General features: G+C 35.0%; 1 protein-coding gene across 1 annotated transcript in view; it reads right to left on the bottom strand.

Annotated features, from left to right (window-relative positions):
• Positions 1-212: 212 nt before the first annotated feature.
• The window catches only part of LOC149771181 (protein mono-ADP-ribosyltransferase PARP15-like), a gene marked incomplete at its 5' end in the record, with an annotated part of 47435 nt that continues 25306 nt past the window's right edge, over positions 213-22341 (bottom strand). Inside the window, one exon of the mRNA XM_089948770.1 lies at positions 213-468. Coding sequence (XP_089804896.1) covers positions 213-468 — 256 coding nt within the window. The remainder of the gene's footprint in view (positions 469-22341) is intronic.

The raw sequence follows: 22341 nt of genomic DNA, 5'->3' as shown, positions 1-22341 counted from the left end.
CACTGAACATAATCCTTAAGGGTTGTTCCAGGTGGTATAAGGGGAAGATAGTCCTCTTCATCCCAGTTTTCCTTGTCTGCCTCTGGTACACCTGATACCTCTTGGAAAAACCCACATTTCCGAAAACACTTTTGAATCATCTCGTCTGATGCAGCTGTTATACGATCCATCAGGAACAAAACATGTCTCAGCAGCTTTTTCCTGTAGTTCACTTAGACCATCTGGATTATCCCTGCATCCAGGGGCTGAAGTATTGAAGTTGTATTTGGAGGAAAGTATGAAACCTTGACATCCAGTTTTGGGTGTGCAGCACAGTCGTCATGGAAAAGCAGGATCTTCCTGTTCCGCACTTTCATCTGCTGATTAAGTTTTTTGATCCAGGACTCAAATATCTGTCCTGTCATCCATGCCTTTCTGTTTGCCTCATATGTAACTCTCAAATGTGTCTGGCTAGATCCCTTAAAGCACCTTGAAATTTGCAATTTCCAATCACCAGTGGCTTCAGTTTCTCACCAGAACTGGCGCAGAGCAAAACTGTAAATCTCTCCTTTTTGCTTTTATCCCACCTTTACATGAATCCCGTTTTTGTACCAGCGACTTTGTTTGGTAACAGTTTAAAAAACAAACTAGTCTCATCAAAGTAACAATATCCTTGCTGTCATATATCGTTCAGTCTTTTGTTCCAATCTTCGACAACTTCATTATTAATGTCAGCTGATTCTCCACTAAGGATTGAACACTTAATATTGTGTCTGACTTTAAACCTGTGCAACCATCCATTACTTGCGGTAAAGTCATCATATTCCATTTCAACCGACAAAATTGTTGCTTTTTCTTGGATCATTCGACCGGTGAGCGTAAGTTTCTTAGCACGCACAGTGCAAAACCATTCAAAAACCTCGTCATTCAAATCAGGATACAAACATCTCCTGGTTCTAACAATCTTCCTTTCTCCATCCATTCCACCTTCCCATTTCTGCAGAATTATTTCCCTATCTTTCATGATATTGTTCATCTGAGTCTTTTCAACATCAAATTTTTCTGCCAGGATCCTCCAACTCTCCTCCTTTTTGGTCAGTTGAATTACTTTCACTTTCTCTTCTAAATTGAGAATTTTTCTTTTCCTCGATGACATGTTGATCTTTTTGCAGTAACTTAGTCCAATGTTGCCAACTACAAGACTGATAAAACAATTTTTCTGCATCTAAACAAACTGCCATGTGTTTTTAAAGGAAGTGATCTTGTCACGTGATTCATTAATCGCAGTCTGGTACACTATTTTTTTATACATTTCTTTAAACTATGCGAGAGAAGCCAAAACAGCTTCGATATGTACCACTAACATCACAGATCTGAACCCGTGGCCATTATGATTTGTGATCTTGACAACTATTTTGATTAGTAATAGCCACTAATTAGCAAGGGTGAACAAGCTCAACATCTTACTAAGGGAAGCCATAAAGGCTATCAAACCATTTTCCTGCTGACTTACGTATGTACAGCAATACTGCCACTTCTCAGCTGTTCCTACTGTTTAATAATTGTAATCTTAACAATTATCAGAGTGATTAAACTGGACATCTCATGATAACACAGCCGTATGGCTAATCAGATTACATGTACTTACCCTTTTGTATGGATTGAAATATGAGTCTTTCTAGGCTTTATGGAATAAATGTGGCTTCTGGTGAGGTGAATATTAACCTTACTGGTACATGTACTTTAGTCAACACTTCTTTCAGTAATGAAAACCTGACAGCGGGGAACAGAAATCGGATTACTTAACAAACGTTATGAATAAAATACTGGTTCTGGATACATATTAAAATAAAATGCGGCCGCTTGTAAAGGGTAAATTTTATATTATTGCACTAATATGCTGGGCGATGGTCGCATTAGCAGGGTGGCCTTTCGTGAGGGGTTATTTTGAACACAAACTCGTTGGTGCCAATGGATTCTGGCCGTAAGGAGCGAGTGGCCGCTGGTCGGGGGCCGTTCAAGAATTGGAACTACTGCATATATGAACCACTGTTCAGCAACCACCTGTTTTCAGCAGCCACTTTACTCACATTTCAAAGGTTTTTACCAAAGACAAGTTGACTTATTATTATTATTAATAAATCATATTCATTTATTGTTTATCATTCATCAAAGGACAAGGTGAAAAAAAATGTTTATTATTGTATACTACATTTCATTACCATATATACTTTGGTGCTTATGATCTTTCTTCGGGGAAATCTGTTATCTGAATTGGAATCGCATATTTCTGATCTTTACAGCCAGGCTAACACATGCAGCTAGCTAAGCGGTACATATTTTACAATTTTGGGGGTTTTTTTGGGTGTTGGTTAAAGTGTTATATCCATTTTTCTGAATAAGGAATAAGAACCTTGATTAGATACCCAAGAAGTGGTAACAATGTGTTATCTGACTGACAGAACTATGAATTAAGTGATAGAATGTTTGTTGAATGTACTAGTTTTTTCAGGTATATAATAATAATAATGAGGACTTTGTATAACACCTAATCTTTAGAAGCTCTAAGCACTTTACAACATTAGACAACACTTATAAGATAAAAAACATATAATGATATGATTACAAAAACAAACACCATGAAATTAGAAAACAAATGCAAAAATATCAAAGCATATGTGCACTAGTGCATTGCATATTGATAGGTTCTAAAACATAGATAGCATATTGGGACACACTTAAAAATATACAAAAAAACACACACCACTTCAACCAAAACATTCTCTTCATGACCTTGACCCCAAGATCAATGGGGATAGTGAGCATATCTTCAATTGTCCATATTGATGTATATCAAGTATAATACAAATTCCATCTATGGGGTTAGGAAATATACGACAAATTGTTTTCTCACCAGAAACTTCACATACGGACAATAGTGTGCAATAGGCTTTAATAGACACCTCCATATGATAGGTACCTCTTTTTAATGGTCACTTTGAAAGATCCTCACTGTAAATCTTTCAATAATCACCCTGTATACTGCAGCCACCTGTCTAATATGAACAGTATTTTTTGCCAAACATAGCTGCGGACATCATGACCAAAACTATACACAGACTTGCCTTCTACCATCGCATTTCATCCAAATGAACTATATGGCAACAGAACTTGAAAACGCAACCACTTGTCAAAATCTCATTTCATCAGGAAAAAAGACATAAAAGTAGAGCCTGACTAATGCAATTTGAATTTGTGGAAAAGTGTCAATATCTGCTTTCAATACTCCTGAACATTTCTTATCTAGTTCGCGTCAGACAACTGGGGACACGCTAAAAACGTTTACTTCGGAAGTAATCTCCCTCACCCACCCCAACCAATCCGAGAAAAAGATGTTACTATCTGATAGATGCCTCAAGTATCATTGTTAACGTAGTTGCAGTCGATTTATGACGGCTACAATTTTATGATGGTCTAATTTTAAAAATGACATTTCTACCTCTAAATTTCCAGCACTGCCTGTCCCATTCAACCCAGTCCAAAGTTTAACATTATGCTGTTACTTTTCTGGTGCTTTCAAATGTTCAAAATAACAAACCTGTTGCTTCCGTGGTATATGCAGTAAAGTACCTGTAGATATATGATGTATGTAGAATGTTACATTGTCAATCTAGTCCAGAAATATGTGAGGAAATTGTAGGTTTTTTGAAAATCTAAATGGCGACGAGATAATCAAAGTGAAAGTGAATATTGCGCATGTCTGTGGGAAGGAAAATGCAATCGGAACTTCGTTCGGGCTTTTCCGTCAAGTCTCGGCATTACCGAAAAGACCGTAAAAGTACGATTAAAAACTGTCAACAACTTGTTTGGATCCCTGACTTCTCTCCGTTACTCATCGTAAGCGAAGGCTGACTAAGTGAAAAGAGCTTTCAGCGAACTAGACAAAGGGTGTGTGGGTGCGGGTGCGGGTACGGGTGTGGGTGTATGTGTGTGTGATTTGGATTTTTAACGAAGCTTTAAAAAAAATTCTGTCTCGCATCAGCAGAGGAAGTGAACAGACCTTTTGCTGAAACGTCATTTTTGAAAAAAATAAAACCTCGTACGAAAAAAAAATATAACAAAATAAGGTCAATAACGTAAAACCGAAGCCTCTAACTGACCGAGAGTTTCTCTAATCGGGTTACTTTATCTTTGTCGTTCGTGTTTTTTAAAATTTGTATTTGCGTTCGTTTACCCGCCGGATGTTTCATTGAGGTCGTACCTCCTCTTCTGCTATAAATCTGTGAATAATTAAATCATTATTATATCAGTCTCTCAACCAAATATTTTATCAAGACCTATACGTTATCGCGATCGAGGATCATGTAAATATATTGTAATAGATCCGTGTGGAGCAAATTGTGCTTTTGAAAAGAAGTTTTTAAACCTAATCATGTCCATATCCCCATTATACCAAGTCTGATGAACATTTCGCAGAGTATGTGTATCGACTCATTAAACACAACTAAAATATTACACAACTAAAATATTAAATATCACTTTAGGTATTTGTGTATATCGCTGAGTAACATAAATCACATCCGTGTTTTTATGTCTTCCTCGAGAAAATATTCTAGCTGGATATGATTGTTTATCCAGCAATACGTAGTCATATACTAATGAATTATTAATAAATCCATCGAGGTCATCAGCAGATGGGGCTTAATCAATATCGGTGATAAAATTAATAACATCATTACCATCTTCGTCCAATAATTTTGCGTTTTCATTAAAATCTTTAAGCACCTCGTAGCATCTCTGATCATCAACTCACGAAGCTACTAAATACAACTTATCCCATCTGAGCCATCTCATTATCAAACTAAGTAATAATTGCGTCTTACCAGACCCAGATGGACCTATGATAATTGCTCTGATAGAATTTGATAACGCTGGATGATCTTTTACTGGCTCTTGCTTTCATGTCGCTGAGAAATCAATGACATCCATGTTGTACAGATATAATAAATAATATGGATTTATTTTGTGTTCGATGTAGAGCATCCACCCCCACGTGTTTTAACAACAATAATAACAAAAAATAAAAGATCTGCACCTACAGGCAAGTGTGTGAAATGTGGTAAAAATAAATATAAATTCATTTCGTCTCGTATCAAAACAGGTGGTGATATTGTTACTTCATTAGGAAAATTACCAGGAACTCCATGGGCTAAATACCCAGGAGAAAAACATCTTCCGGGATATGACTACTGTCGTCCTGTAACCCGACTTGATATCCGACTTGACGAACGAGATCAACCAAGACCTGGAGAGTATCCAATAAACGCGCTTGATCAAGCATGTCACGTTCATGATGTAGCTTATAAAAATCAATATGTACAACAAGGACATATTATGTGAAGTTGATTCACTCATTAAATTCCATAAAAAAATAAATCGTTTAGAGAATAATTGGCTAATTGGTTGATAAGATCTGCGATGAAAGGTAAACTAGTATTATGAGCAGGTAATTGATCAACCGAAAATTAAAATAATGGAATCGATTTATTATAGCCCAGGAGGATATTGGAAGGGGTAGAGCAGCGATTAGTAAACTCGCTGATGGAACAAATGTTACACTTTATGTTGCTGCAAATTGGTTAGCACGACAGGTAATATGGCAAATGTACCTACTACCTCCTAAAACAATTAAGCATGCACATTTTGACGTCAGCACTCCTAATGAAGTTCATCAAGCAGATATTTAATTCTTACCACACTTAAATGTTAAAATTCGTAGACGTCAATCACGTATATACAAATACGCGTTGACTGTCGTTTGACGTTGCAAGTAGATATAAGGAAGCAGAACCACTATCAACTAAACCAGCAGCAGACGTTTCTTCTGCTTTTCAACGAATTTATCAACGAGGACCCTTAAGATGGCATCAGCTATTACAGGTTGATCCTGACAAAGAATGTCTTGGTGCAGTATCATCTCTGATGAAAAAACATAACGTCAAAATTAAACGAGGACATATCGCAATTCATCGCGATTAGGCAATTGTTGAACGATTTAATCGAACACTAGCTGAGCGGTTATTTGGATATCAATATGCAAAGTAAATCATTCAGAAAGATATAAGATCTTGCGAATGGGTTGCAAGATTACTAAGCGTGATAGCTGCGTTAAATAATTAAATTACTCGAACAACTGCCATGAAACCTATTAATGCGATTACAAAAACAAAAAACATATACTAATACAACGACATGAATTTTCAAAACAACCAATGTTAGGTAATGTCACTGTAAGATATTTATATGAACCTGGTGAAATTTAAGGTGGTAAAAAAAAGAGGACTGATCCTATTTTGGAGTATTACGACACATAAAATTTATAGCGTGGTAAGATCCACGGTTAGACCTGCAGCAGATTGGATTCAACTGCTCTTCAACGTGGATTTGTACGTGAACAATTAAAAGTAATTCCTAAAGACGCACAACTACCACCGCATTCACTTTTCTAAACTATCACCTCAACGTCGACTACATTCAAGACAGGTCGATCAGCATTACATTTTCGCGTGCATGACCAATGCTACAATTAATTCTGTCTGCGGTAAATTATCTTGGATTATTATTTAAATATTGCCACAACATTACTGTGCTACAGCTCGCACAATGATTATTCTCTTGTTGTTTTCTTGTAATGATAAATTCAGCATCGAGATCAAAGTCGCGGTTTTTTTTTGTTTGTCACATTGTTTATAACTAATTTTGTACTTACTATATCATCGCCATTGCCAGCAATGGTTTCCTGAATTTGATCATTATTTTATGTGAAGTCTATGACAATTCGCAGCAGCTGAGATATTCTTGTGACTCGAGACACTGCGAGATAAACTAAATTCAACCATTCGATACGATCATCGACGATCCAAACATTTGTATCAGAGATGGTTAATTCTTGTGATGAATGAATCGTCATTGCGTATCCTAGCGTCCATGGAGTTTTGTCCATAATTAACGCGCTCTCACCAACATTGACAGGAACTAAAACAATATCATTTAATACAAGATTTTGTTTCTCTGACGATCCTGGTATATCAACGTTGATATTCTGTCGTCGTGTATCTGCTGGTTGATGACACAATGGTACATGTAGATTTGAATTGTTTTATTTATGTAACATAAATAATTGTTGTTGAAGTTTATCACGAACAATCAATCTACTTGCAACTATCAAATCATTTGGTGTCCATAAATTCCAAAAATTGTTAATAGGAGTTTCTGAAATTATTTCATGCATTATTTCACATTGAATTTTATTCGGTTTCAGTCTGATTAATTTCTTGAACTCTCTTAATTCTGGATCAAGTTCTTTATGATCATCAGTTATTTCTTCATAATAGACTACAAAATTCATCAGCCATTTATGTGGAGACAATCAAACAAAAGTATTTTTTTTTGTTAATAACCAATCAAGAAATGTTTTTAACGTTACTAATGAAACGGTACATATTTCATCCCAAACAATAATCCTTGGAATATATTTCTTGCCCATTCGTTCAGGAGTCCATTTATCTCCCTTTCATCGAAAGAATTTATGATAAGTGCATGAATGAAAATATTTCTTTCTATCATTTCTCTTGCGAGTATGTGTGTATGTGTTAATACAGCTATTTCAATAATAATTTAATCACACGAGTTGTTTTACCAGAACTCCAGGCCCATTGAGATGAACTTTTGTCTAGCTACATAATCATACACAGATGGTGCTGATGGAAATTTTTATATTTGATTTTTTGGGTAATAAATATCCTTAATTTCAGCGTCGGCGTATTCAGAATAATTAAGTATATTTTCTTGTTTTATTCTCCATTCACCCTATGATGCACACGTGACGATATGTAGTTCTTCTAGCAATCCTTTATTTTTCATCTTGATATAAAATGAATCCGTAGCGACTCTGACAGCAAACTCAGAAACTCTGTTTATCATCGATAAGAGATTTATGGAAACGTACGCGAGCATTGAAGATCTTATATGAGTAAACTGCGGTGACTCACCATAAATATAACTCACAATTGTACCTAACTTAGTTCTGTCTGATAAATTAACATTACTTCGACTTATAAATGTGTTTCTATTCGTTGTATCGGCAATTATAAAATCGAGCTCAGCATCATCTATAATTAATCTTGTACAATGTCGTTTTTTTAAAATATTTTTAAAATCGGTTACATCAGGATTTTCATCATCAGAATATTTCTTTTGTTGTGGTAACCAAACTTGTTTCTATGGACGATATGATATAATTGCTTCATATACTATCAACGATATTAGTATTTTTACATCGAGCATATACCGTAATAATACTGTTGGTGCCCACATTTTTCCTAAAAATGTTTGCCAAACTAGACATAACAAATCGGATGAAGATTTTCAGCAAACTTAAGTAACTCAATGCAAGCGAATCCAGTCAGGTCAAAATCTGGTAATGGTCCATTTATCGATACTCTGGTCATCTCGTGTGCTGGATGTCCAAATCGCTCAAAATGCTTAGAACACTCTCCCATACCAAGAAAACTTCCCGAATAACATGTAACCATATCAACCGAAATGACATTCATATAATCGTATTTATTATTCCATTATCCACCGTGTCCGTATTTGACACAACTGCGTTGTATTTCTTCAATGAATTCCAATCGTGTTGGTTTCCACGAACTTTTCTCTCTAGCAAAATGAGCAGCAACTGGCGGAACAGTAAAACAATTGCCCAGTAATGTTTCAGCATCGTCATGGGTATATTTCAATGCAAGATTTTTTCATTTCTTCATGAAGAGATTCTGTGTGATAAATATCTCCATTAGGCCGTAAAAAAATGATTATAGATTCCATTATCTAATCTTTGAAACAGCCACACGGATACATGACCGTTTTTACTTTTTTGTTAATAAAATCAAATATATCTCTTTGGTCAAATTTAACAATTCGATATAGTGGCAATATTGTTGCTGCATTAGTCCACGTATGCGCATTATGACAAATAATTTCAATCGAAGATCCCTTCGATTTATACTTTGATTCGTATAAACCCCCTTCAGTGATCGATCTTTTATTGGGAATTGTATTTTCTTTCCTAATTCAACAACATCATTTATTGTAGCTCATTTATCCTTGACTAATTCAGCCCATTTGTTTATTTCTTTACGTCGCTGATCCGTTAAACCATTCCACCTATCGCGTTTGTAAAATGTTCCGCTACTCGTTCGGCTACACAATTTATTTTCGAAAATTCAATCGGTTTTAGATCGATCATGCACGCAGGGTTTATCATTTATAGGATAAACTCCATAAATATCCGCGACTTCAGGATACGCTCTTTCATATTACGGTTTGTCAATACCAGTCAAAATTCCTGGTTGGGAATTTTTACTTAATACGGGATTTTTTCATTATGAAGGACAGGGTCACGTTTGTCACTGATAATCCAAGAATCATCTACTTCCTTAATAAACTTTACTCTGAAAAAATATCTTTGATTGTAGAGATAATTAATAATCGTCGCCGCTCGTTGGTCGTTCATTGTAGCATCGACACCATCGGTGTTGTGTAGGATTTTGAACGATTAACCATACATGAGTTGCGCCATCTATATGAAATTCATTTTTAGCGTTAAGAATAATTTTAATCAGAGTTTCCGTCGGATCAGCCAGAGGTCGTCTTCGTTGCTCAGGGCTTATTCTATCAAGATCGACTCTATATTCAGAAGGCTCGACTGTAGATGACATCTCAAATTCTTCCATATTACAATTAAGACATTACTTTGCACACACACAAAGATATATATATATATATATATATATATATATATATATATATATATATATATATATATATATATATATATATATATATATATATATATATATATATATTGTGGTGCTTCCCCAGTCATGAAATATGCGAGACGTTTTTATGTGAAGTAACATATCAAGAAACAACAGTTATTTTATCATTCTGAGACTTCTATTGTTGAAGGGAGATAACTCTATCAAACTAAAACTCTCAAACTAAAACTCTCCCCGGCACAAGAAATTATGAATACACGTGTGAGACAATTAAGAAAGATCGTGAAAACGAAAGTGATTGTGAAAACGAAAGTATTGACAACGTTTCTAAAGAGAATTGTGAAAGTAAGAGAGAAAATATTGACAACATTTCTGACAGTGAAAGTGAATAATTATCCCTAACTTTTTTAAGGGATTTTTTTGTAATTCTGCCTAAGAAATCTAGACGAAAATTAATATAAAAAATAATCTTTTGACATTGTAATTTTTTTAATGAGATTTTTAGTACCTTTAAGATTTTACGTATAAATTTATATTCAAATTTACATTTCTTAAATCAATTAAGTGTCCTGTCTGGTCAGTAAGTTTGAAATGTATTCTTGATGATAACGGATTATGACAACGTAGATAAACGGGATTAATAGGCTCTTGTACGATCAAATATCCAGGAGGTACATGGGGTGTAAATGTACACAGAATATATCCTTGCTGGGCGTGACTAGATTTTGCAAGATCTATTTGACACCTGCTATCATTTGCATCACATACAAGATTGGCTGCAATAGTTGATGTTATATTAACAATTCTTGGCGAAATATGACGGACTCTATCGTATGGATCATTGTTATGTCTGAAAATTATTGGTGGTGGATGTGTTTCTTTTTCTCCATGACTCAACAATTTTTGGAATGTTTTGATTGAAAAGATCGGTGACTGATTTTTCAGTTCGTCAGTTTTAAATTCTGGCATTACAAATGTTGGTAATTCTGCTCCAGTTACTTTATAACGATCGAGAAAAATCTCTTTATGAATAATTATTATATTATTTTCTTGTGGTGATCTACTAATTGCAACATTGTATTATCAATGATAATTTTATTAACAGATTCAATGTCTGATACAACTTTATTTAAATGTTGTATAGTTTCAATGATTTTATTTTTTAGATTATCATTAGGATATTCCAGGATATATTTTTTAAATAACCGTTCTAATTCCGCAACAATAATTGTATGTTCATCTTTCATTTGTTTAGATAATAATTTGAATATATCTTCGTTAACAATATATCTATTATTTTTCCTATTTTCTATGATTACAAAATAAGAATATACTAAATTTCGAGTATGGTGTAATGGAGATCTAATTTCTTCTCGATATTTTGGAGTTGTTATAAAAAAAATTCGTCTGTGAGAAATCCATTTATCTTTGGTTCTGGAAGTCTATGATATTCTGGAGGAACCTCAGGTCAGCCTAACACTGATCGAATCGATGAGTGATAAATATTTACAATGCAATCTGGTGAATTTATTTATATCGCAGATAATAACGTTGATTCATGAACAGTGATAGCTTTTTTTGATTATTGATTTGTTTCTGCGCTGAAAGTCATCACTGATTTGTTCGATTTGGCAACTATCTGTGGGAATACTAACAACTTGCCAATCGGGAGTTCCATCATCTTTATTTTTATTTGCAAATACAAGTGAATTATTTGCTGGTAATCCACCAAATGATTTTAATCTGATATTTGGTAACTATGATAAAATCGTAATTGTGCTAGCGCTATTTCTTTCGCTTGAATTGCATTTGGATTAGTTGAACTCACTGATATCATAGTTGTTCTTGACGGAGTTGTATTAACAATTTGTTGTAGTAATTCGTTCAGAATCGAGATTATCATTTAAATCCCGATTTTCTAAATCCTGAATTTCTAAATCAGGCGTGGATTCTATCACAGTCATTACTTCTTTGTAAATCTTAATCATTTCTGTGAACTCTAATATTTTCCCATCACTAAGGCTTGTTGATAATAACGAGGATAATTTTGGAGTATCCTAACGTCGCTGTATGTAATTTTATTATATAATCATGCAATTTTGAATTTGAGCATGCACATATTGTTTTTGCGATGATATTAAGAATGCCAGCAATTGCTATTACAGCTGAAACATATTGTTACAACTGTTGGTGCCATCGCTAGCGATGGTGTTATTGTTGATAATAATACGCCGGTCCCAGCAATAACAGCAGACGCTGAATACACAATCATGTCAACAACTACACGTCTGCGATATTTTTTCCTACTTTTACTGTACATTTATCAACGATATGTTTTAGTTTTGTTTACCATTCACGTGATTGATTATATCTAAAAAGTTGAACTTTGATTGGAATACTCATTCTATTTTAATTATTTAGTAATCAGTTGAGGTGTTTCAGCCACAAATTCCAGACACCACCAGTAAAACGTTTCCAGCATAAAAGTTTCTTCATTTCCATTATTTAACGCAATAGACACGGTTCCATAAAAACTATCGGTTGAATGACGCCAGGGATACGTGGTGAATATGCTAAATTTTGTACCGCTGCACACCGCTGAACACGGATAGCCTATTCACACCAGTGACTTCTCCAGTATGTTTGATAGTGTTATTTTGCTGTGACCATGTTGATAATCCTGATGACACTGTATACCACGTTGATAATCTGATTAATGGGGAATTTTAGTCAGATTAAATTTTTTTATCAGGAAATCCACTTATAACATCTTCTAGTTTTTTTCTGATATCATCGATATTACTCTGCACTATCCTGTTAAGCTCTGACAATGATTTAGGATCTCGGATAACACCTAATCGTTTATTAATCGTTTCACTGTCTGACATAGCTGTTTTAATATCACCGAGTTTTACGTCAACAGTCAAATGACCTCCAAAGAAATCATCTACGATTTTATTGAGTTTTTGAAAGTTTCTACGAAGATTTTAAAACATATCTACGTGAACGTCATACTCAGCTCGCAGCGTGGTTAATTTAGTATCTACTGTATTATAGATATTGTCTACATATTGTTTTTGTTGCGGCATCTTCATCAGATTGGATCTCTTAAAACAACTAAAAAAATTCCACTCATGCTGAGTTCACCTGTAATTGAACCACCGGTAGATCGTAAACGATGAGCAACACTTTTTGCAACTTCATTTCTAATAGTTGCGATTGATATCTTTGAGTCTCTGATTCTACCGCCGTCAGTAAATACTGGAATATTATCCGTAGTAGCACAGAGAACTCTACGAACCATGTCATTCCATTTAATATTACTCGTCTTTAGAAAACTGCATTTCTCCTGAAAAATAACAACTTCATCTCGGTCAGCTCCAGAGAGGTTCATAATATCGGCAAGTTCATCATAAGTCGCGTAATTTAACAAATCAATATCATCTCTTTTTTCTTGTCTTTGATAGAAGAAGATCTTCAGTAAATATCTACCATTATACTTTAAGGTCTGTTTAAAACGATTACCAGCTATTTGTATAATCTTGCACGACCTTATGAGTCGGTAATGTTGATGAAGATATAGCGTCGAGTACAGCAATTGCTTCTCGGCCACATATTGACAGATCTGTTATTGTCTGTGTTGGTAATGTTGAGTACCAGACTGGAGTTTTTATTGTATTTACGTAATTTAAAAATTCTTTTCGGTGGAGCCGACCCATACGTGATTGGTCAAATTCTGTGAAGACACATTAGTGTTATTTTTATTCTGGACCAACTACATATAGTGGCATGTGTTTTAGTGAAAACGCTATGTCAATACAACAATCCCTTAACCTCTGCACCTAGACATCACTCCATACTGATATGACCTCCATTAAATATAACAAGGAATCACAAGAATTTTAAGAAGGCAACCACTCTGTATATGTAGGATTTTATACTAGTATCATGAGGACCATATAATGGGAATTTTTTGTGTGAAAATGTTATATGGACATGACCAGCCATTCATAAAAAACAATACAAAGATTGTCAAGATCGACATGATGCCAACAAATTCCAGGTCAGATCAGTACTACTTTAATTAAAAACCAACAAGATATTTTGCTCATGCAACATTTTATTTCTCCACCCATCACAGTGAAGTAATTAAGCCCCTCTGCACTCATTCCACACTGAAGCTCTGGAGTGCCCAATAAGTTGTTAGGATGTCAAAATGACAAAGAAGGCATGTGTTATGCACTTGTACCACTGACGGAACTGGAAGACATTTCTAATTAACATTTTAGCACGAGTCCACACTTGGAAAGACTGAGACATCAACTAGATTTACAATCACATAACAGATGAATAAGTGACATTCATGTTGCTTATATAGTTTGGACAATGAAAAATAGATTTCAAAAGAGTCTTGGATATTTTGTAAGCAATACAGGTGTCTTTAGAAAAGGATGGTTTTTGTTTCTTTGCAAGACTTCCATCTGCAGTTATTGCCCATGACAAAAATTTATATTTTTATGTATATTTAATTTGTAGTGTGTGCTTGACCTTCATTTATAATTAAGGTTAGATGTTTTTGCCTACCTGATTCTTTTCATGTTTTTTTGCCATGTTTGAAAGTTATAAATGTTTCGTTTACTGATATTTGCATCCAAGGTCTAGCCTTATTAAGAAATTAAGACCATTCTGGAAGCAAAATTGTGACCCACATTCTGGTCATTTTATTGTGTCTTAAGTTCTTATAGCAGGATAACGCAAGCAAAATTATTCATTCCTATATTAAGTTCAGTCTGTGGAATCATTTTTAGTTGTGTTAAGATATAATTTCAGAGGAATCATTTAAACTATTCATTGGAAATATAAAGTACTCATTGACTGTTTGGACTAAAATACTTCTTTGGGAATTCATTCAGAGATATTCAGGATTATATCATTGCAGTACATCAAGACTAATGGTACATCAACTCATTCAAAACTATTGGTACATCAGCACATTCGAGTTTGAATAAATAATCCCACGTTGATCAATTGAGTATGCAACCCATTGAGTACCAGGAGCAGAACAATTATCAAGATTAATGATACCTGTTTCAATATTGTTTGGTTGTTGTGGTAATTGATCACGCATAAAAATACCTCCAAAAAATTTATATTTAATTTTCTAGCAGCATTAAGTAAATCAAATTTTGACATTGAAAAGATTAACGAAGTTTTCCGGGAAGTCTTAGACCTTTTCCGTATCGATAAGGAGTCATTGGTAATCTCAGACCCCTTCCCCTTTTTATAAGCCCTTGTCCTTTTGCTTTCTTTAATGCCGTCCCAGCAGCAATTCCATCAGCACCGAGTGCAGCAGCTTTTGCAACAGCTGGGGCTGCAGCGGCTATTAACGCTGGTATAGCTGCAAGAAGTGGAAATATACAACCAGTTTTAATCGAGTCTTTAATGGCGCTTGCGGAAAGATTTAGCTTAACACCTGTTTTTGATTGTTTGGCGCTATTGAAATGTCTGAGTTGAAGTTCTGACAATGATAGATTATTTTGACCACCTGTGATCTGATCTTTATTTAGTGATATTTTTATTCCGCAGTTCTTTGCTGAACTTGATTGAAGCTTCTTAGTCTGGCCTGGAGTCTGACACTAACATGATGATATGACATTATAAATATCGTGAGTGATTTAATTACATGTTATCTACTGGACCATCAATAACTCTCATTCGTCCACCAGTACCTTTAAGTAACATTGCTTTATCGCTGAGTATGATAGTAATTCCTCGTAACCACTAGCGGGTAGTCGAGCTACACGAGCTCGGAAGTATATATCAACGACAGATTGCTTGAATAAATCTAAATGTTCCAACGAAAGGTAATAGATTGGATATAATATTGTGAAATCCCGCTGATATATTTGTAAACCAGTGTCAACATTTTGATCACGCCCCATAAATGTCATCAACCGATGATAAGCACGTGCAACATCATTTTGTTCAAAATTTAAGAAAACTTCTTCAGAAGGTTCTTGATGTCCATTTATCCTTAAAGTAACTTCAGAAACACCAAGTGTGTAAAATACCATTGTATTTCTTTCCTGCGAATCTACTCTGACATTTTCCTGAAATGCGACGAATATATGTCGTGGTGCAGAAACTCCTTGCTGTGATGTTATCTGCCATGTAAATAAATCAGCCGCATTACTTTGAACGCTATCTGAAGTCATTGTTGACCATGATAACAATGATTTACCACCTGAATTATTCTTCAAGCGATGGAATCATTACCAGCATCCATAGTGACAGTTTTGTTAGTATTACTTTACCAGCATCAACTGCGTTAGATCGCCAGATTGCATCATTGCCAGTGGCTTTTCTTACAAGTACCACAATGTGTTTAGCTCTAAATATAACTTTTCTAACATTTCTACAAAATCTAAAGATATGTGATAATGGAATTGTACTTGAAATTTTTCGTCTCCATTTAACATTGATCCACGTGCGGCAAATCTTAAGTTGAAATTTTCGTTCATCGATGCAACTATGTCCCCAGATGCATTTAGTCTAACGTTGCTACTCTCGGGTTGATCAGTGGTATCTTTTGCTAACATCACTGACGGACCAGCTGACCTCGAGTAATCATCGCTGTAGCTTGACAGACCCAATATCGTCGTAGCAATATCAATATTTTCGAGACACGATTCAATATTTTTTCCCGTCAATCATTTATATTGCTGTTAAATAATGCCATGACACCATTACTAACAAAACCAACCCGATCACCAATGCCGTACGCTGTATTGTCTGCTTTCAAAAGTCTACCTTCGACTTTGATAAATGCTACAGCAGGTAAAAAATATCTGCTGTATCTTGAACTTGTAATTCGATTCGACTACGCTGATTCGGTACACGTGCGTCATAAGAATAATAATGATAATCGCGTATAGATTCATCTTTAAGAACCTGTGCGTCTATATCAAACGCTAGATCTGATACACGTTTGAACATTTTTATTATAATTATTATTGTTTAGCACGAAAACCACTTCCTGCTATTAAACTTGTCGTTATATTTTTTTCTTTTTCTGACTGGGGTATATTAGCCAACTCTGTTAGTTTTTGATTTGCTGCTTGATTTATTATTTTACTGATATTTGCAGGCATAACTTCAGTGCTGGGTAATATTACTGGATGTGGGTTTTTTGTACTAATCGAGCTAATCTTTCTTTGATCGATGAAAATGCTTTACCGGCAATATCACTAACAGCACTGATACCTTTATCGCGAACGGTTTCAAAATCTTTCATCCCTAATTGTTTTGCAATCGGTATTACTTTTGGAGCCATCCTTCTAAATAAACCCATAACAATATTTCCAAGTCCATCTCCGTAAATCGCTTTGTAAGTTGGCAATCGTGAGTTTACTACCCTAACTATTACAGGCCCACCGCATGTAAAATATCTTCGACAAATATCAGATATTTTATTAATAATTTTTGGAGAATTATTTCCTGTACGTTTTCCTCCAATCAGAATTTCTAGTCGGTCAACATCGGCAAGTACACTGTCAGGAGAAGCAATAAGTCCGCTCCCTGTTTTTGGACCAAAGTATTTTTCATAAGCTTCATCAATTACTTCTTCTGCTGTAGGTTCTCGCTCTTCCTCACCTGTTATTTGGATTGGTTGCTTTGATTGTTGGTTTTGTTTTTGTTGTGCTTGTTGTCGTTTTTGTGATCGTTGTAAGCTTTCAAGATGTTTATTTATCCCATCAATAAATTCAGTATATTTTTTGGATCATCATTTTTGAGATTATCAGTTTCATAGTATACTTTATAAATCCACTTGTACCAGGTTTTACGACTTACATATTTATTAGTGTACTCAGGTTTCAGAAATACTCATTTATTATTATAACTGTGCACGGCAAGTGCAGGTAATCTTACCTCTTCAACATTTCTTATGTAGGAAATATTTATCTCGGAAAATTTATCATTTTATTTAGTTCTGATTCCTGTTTGCTTTGGATAAAGTAACCCAATTAGAGAAACTTTCGGTAAGTTAAAGGCTTCGGTTTGACGTTATTGACCTTTTTTAAAAAAGTTTTCGTATGAGGTTTTTTTTTTTTCAAAAATGACGTTTCAGCAAAAGGTCTATTCACCTCCTTTGCTGCTCTAGCACCTGGGCATCATGCCGCAAACATGTAGCATCATGTCCCACCCAGTCACATTAACCTGATACCAGGCCGACCAGTCCTAACACTAACCTCTTAATGCTAAGCTCCTTGCGAGGCAGCTGCAAGTACCATTTTTATAAGTTTTTTGTATGAATCGGCCGGAGTTCGAAACTATACTAAGTAAATGTCATATCACAAGCAGTCTATTTTTAAGAATCGCAGTGCAAGTTGCAATTTGAAAATTTCGACATACGACAGCTCCTGTGGTCTAAGTAGTTAAAGCATCCGCATTGGATGCAGGAGGTCGCGTGTTCGAACCCCAGCTGAGTCATTCTATAAATAGCTGTAATGGTATACAGCTTGGTTGTGTTGAGAACATGAGAAACAATGGCTGGCTGCTGTGGATTTACATTGCTTATCGACTTGTAAGCATGTGCTACCCCTTAACAATTGTGTGCGTTTGCGCACTGATCAATTTTGCTTTTATCCGCTTATTTACTGCCTCTCAAGGAATCCGCGGAAAGGAAGAGCGCCAGGAGGACTGATTTCCTTGGAATGTGAAAGGGATCCCACGAATATAGCCCCCACTCCCCGCTCCCCAGGTCCGACTTCTCGTCTTCCTCTGTCCTCTGTCCATTCGACTCATCCTGCCTCTGCTGTTACATTGTGGATGTCTGTGGGTGTGGGTGCTATACTGTAAGTTACAGATGTGTTTTATTCGTGTCTGGGTTTTATGTTTGTGCTATATAATGTATGTGTTCTACAGATGAATATTTTCTCATGTGTTGGGTGTGTGTGTAAGAACGTTAATTTTATTTATTTTGGGTTGGCAGTTTCTTTTCTATTTTTGCCTTCCTTCCTTTCCAATGTGTTCGTTAGTCTCTGTCATAATTTTCCTGTGTCTTCTGCTTCTTCATTCCTGATCTTCTTTATTTCTGCTCTTGTCCACCGTGTTTGTCCCGTTTCCTATGTTTTTATTTCCTTTTTCTTATTTATCCTGATCTTCGTTGTTTATCCTATGATATTTAATTTTTGGGAAACTTTTGGCAATGGTTTTTGAAATTTTGTTGTTGTTTTTATTGTTGTTTGATTTGTTTTGATTTTGTTTTTGTTGTTTTACCATGGGTTTATTGAGGTCTTTCGGGGTTAACCTTTTTTTTCTTTTTTTTTCTAGATCATAGATCATGATGTTAAATAGTATCGGGCTGATTACACTTTTCAGTGGCGTGCCATTATCAAGTTGGTATTGTTCTGATTATTCTTTTCCGATTCAGGCACGTATCTTCCTATCAGAAAGTTGGCTATCCATTAAATATGTTTCCAGCTATTCTGTACGGTTTGAATTTATATTCTTATCGTACGTGTTTAGGCTCGAATAAACAGTAACACAAGAAAGAACGAAAACAGCAAGGTTTGAAAAATATAATAAATAATTTATTTTCCTGGAAAGATACTGTAAAAAAAATGCAAGAAAAAAATGAATTTGGTTTCCAGAATCAATTCCAAAAATAATCCAAAAATAATCCAGGATAACATTTTAGAAGTCCTAATAATGAAATGTTCTAATGATTTCAAGTTCGAGTCCAGACGAAGAATCCAAGATGGAAGGCGATGACGTATGCTGTAACTTGTACTGTGTTGAAGTCTACAGTTCCTTGTAGAAACACAATAATTAATTCTCCGTCTTGGAAATCCAAATAAAATTTTCTAGAAATGTCTCTGTCTAAGAATTCTGTATGAGCACAACATTTTTTTCCAGAGAAACGAATTCATCTTTTAGAATCCGAAATTTTAAAATAAAACTCAAAACTAGTCACAACAGAAAAAAGCAACTTGACATCGTGTTAAAAAAAAACACCAATACTCTCTCTCTCTCTCTCTCTCAACATCGCTATTAATACTCAGTATTTAGCAATTTTGGAAAAGCCTAACTGCGAAATAGAGGATCACGTGATCATGTTTACATATAAAAATCACGTAGCTCCTGTATGTCCTTGATAAGAACCAATCATTTTACTCAGAGAATAAAAGTTGTTTACTTTACCCTCAATCAAGGTCAGGAACTAAGTCAAAAATAGAAACAAGTGTTTCTATTATCAGGTATTTATGGAAAGATGCAGGTCAAACTGAATTTTCTGGAAAATATCAAATTACTTGTAAACAAAACTACATTACATTGACATATAAAGAAAATGAAAAGATTCAAAAACCCACACACAAATCAAATCAAATCAAACACAAATTAAAATCAAATATAAATTAAATCAAATATACGTAACAATATATCAGTCTTTTCGTCCTCGTCAGGTCATATGCCTTCTCGAAGTCTGAAAAGATGGCTGTCAGTTATTTTGATTGTTTGCTTCTTTGACCCAATGCAAGTTTAATGGCGGATTCCAATTTAAGTAGGTGATTCACGGTGCTGCAATTGTTGCAGAAGCCGCTCTGCGTCTTAGCTATTTAGTCACTGGCTTTCTAGATCATAATTAAGTCCAATATTTATCATTGTTTCCATTATTTTACATGCATACGTCATTTGTTGGTTTCGTGGTTTATGAATTGAGATGAGTATTGTTTTTATCATTTTTACAGGATTCTTACTGCTTCCCAGATTATGCTAATAACATTAGTTACGAGGTTGTTGGGTAGATTTTTTTTTAATACTTCGTATCTTACAGTATCTTCCCCGTTGGATTATCTTTTTTTCTTCCTTTTTGCGTTTAGGGCCGTGGTCCATTCGGCTACCACAAATCGTAGGATGAAGGGAACGCTATTGTTCCCAGACTTGTTTATATTATTGTAATTCCTTTCTTCAAATATTTGTTTATGTTCTATGTTCTTTAAAGTCGTAATTTGGCTAGCGTCGCTTCTCATACTGAAAACGTTTGCAAATATTTCTGCTTTCATTTTTATTATTTCTAGGTATTGTCAGAGTTATTGACTTGCTTTTGCCTGTCAGTTTTTAAAATACGTCCTTGGATTTGGTGTTAAGGTCTAGTATTGAGAAGTAGTCCCTCCAGTATTTTTTTGCTACATTGATTGTCGTTTTAATTGCTTTCTCCTTTTTTGTAATCTGTACAGTCCCTAGCGTTTAAGTTCTCTGGAATTTATTAGGTGTCCCCCCATCTCTAGTGGCTATTTGGCACTCATTCTTCCACCACAGTACAGTGCGTTTGCGTATTGACCCTTTTGTTTTGGGTATTACAGCTTGGGTTATTGTACCTAACGTTTCAGTTATGTTGTCATTAAACGTGTCGATATCCTGATTGTATGTACCTTTGACGTCGATTGTGTCCCCTAGTTGTTTGAACTTTGTCCAGTTTCCTTGTTCATAATTCCAAGCAGCAGAGAGGGCGAACAGACCTTTTGCTGAAACGTAACTTTGAAAACTAAAAACTCCATACGAAAAATAAGGTCACTGTCACTAAACCAAAGTCTCTAACATACCGAGAGTTTCTCTAATTGGGTTACTTTATTTTTGTCAAAATTTGTATGTTTTTTTTTTGTTTCCCCGGATGACGTCTCACTGAGGTCGCGCCCCCTCTGCTGCTATAATTAGGTCATTATTTATACCAAATAATGGCATCCAGTGCTGAATCTTATACAGCTAGATTAGCTCGAGAAAGATTAGAAGCAGTCAAAAAGTTTTTGCCTGTTCGTGATTCTCTTAGACAAAATCTTGAAGAAAGTCAAGAATCACAAGTAGAATATGCAGAAGGTACAGAAAAAATTATTCAAACCCATTACAAAGGTTACTGAAAGAGTTGCAGAAGCTACTGAAGGTCTTCGTCCAACGTTAGTACAGACTGCTAAAGATACTAAGAAAACAAAAACAAAAAAACTTTTTCAAGCACTTCCAGTTGACATATTGCTGCTTAGCCACCCTCTGTAGGTGAGGAAATTCTTGAAGGTATTAGTAAAATAAAAAAAGATTTTGCACCTGAACTTAAAGTAAGAAAAGAAAATTTTAAATTAACTAAAATTTTTAGAAAATGTGTTATTAAAGAACTTAAAGAAGTTGAAGAGAAAGATTTTCCACGTGCTGCATTTGATAGTTATCGTCGAAAGTCTGAAATTTTAAACCCTAAGCATGTTGACATAAATAAGGATAGTTATTTTAAATGGTTATATCGTTTGTATTATGACAAGCCTGCGGTTAGATTTAATGATGAAGTATATATTAAATATATTAATGAAATAAATAGACTTGAACTTCAACAAAAACCACAACCTCTCCAGCAAGAACCTTCCTATCAACTTCCTCCACCGCAGCAACAAATAGAACTACAACAAAAACAACCACAATCTTCACGAATTCCTCGGTCACAAAAACAAGAACTACAGCCTCAACAACAACAGCCAGA

This window comes from Sinohyriopsis cumingii, unplaced genomic scaffold (assembly GCF_028554795.1).
Source record: "Sinohyriopsis cumingii isolate HCF-2022 unplaced genomic scaffold, ASM2855479v2 utg002075l, whole genome shotgun sequence".
Classification (NCBI taxonomy): domain Eukaryota; kingdom Metazoa; phylum Mollusca; class Bivalvia; order Unionida; family Unionidae; genus Sinohyriopsis; species Sinohyriopsis cumingii.
The sequence above is the reverse complement of the archived record's forward strand: the minus strand, read 5'-3'. Positions and strand labels throughout refer to the sequence as shown.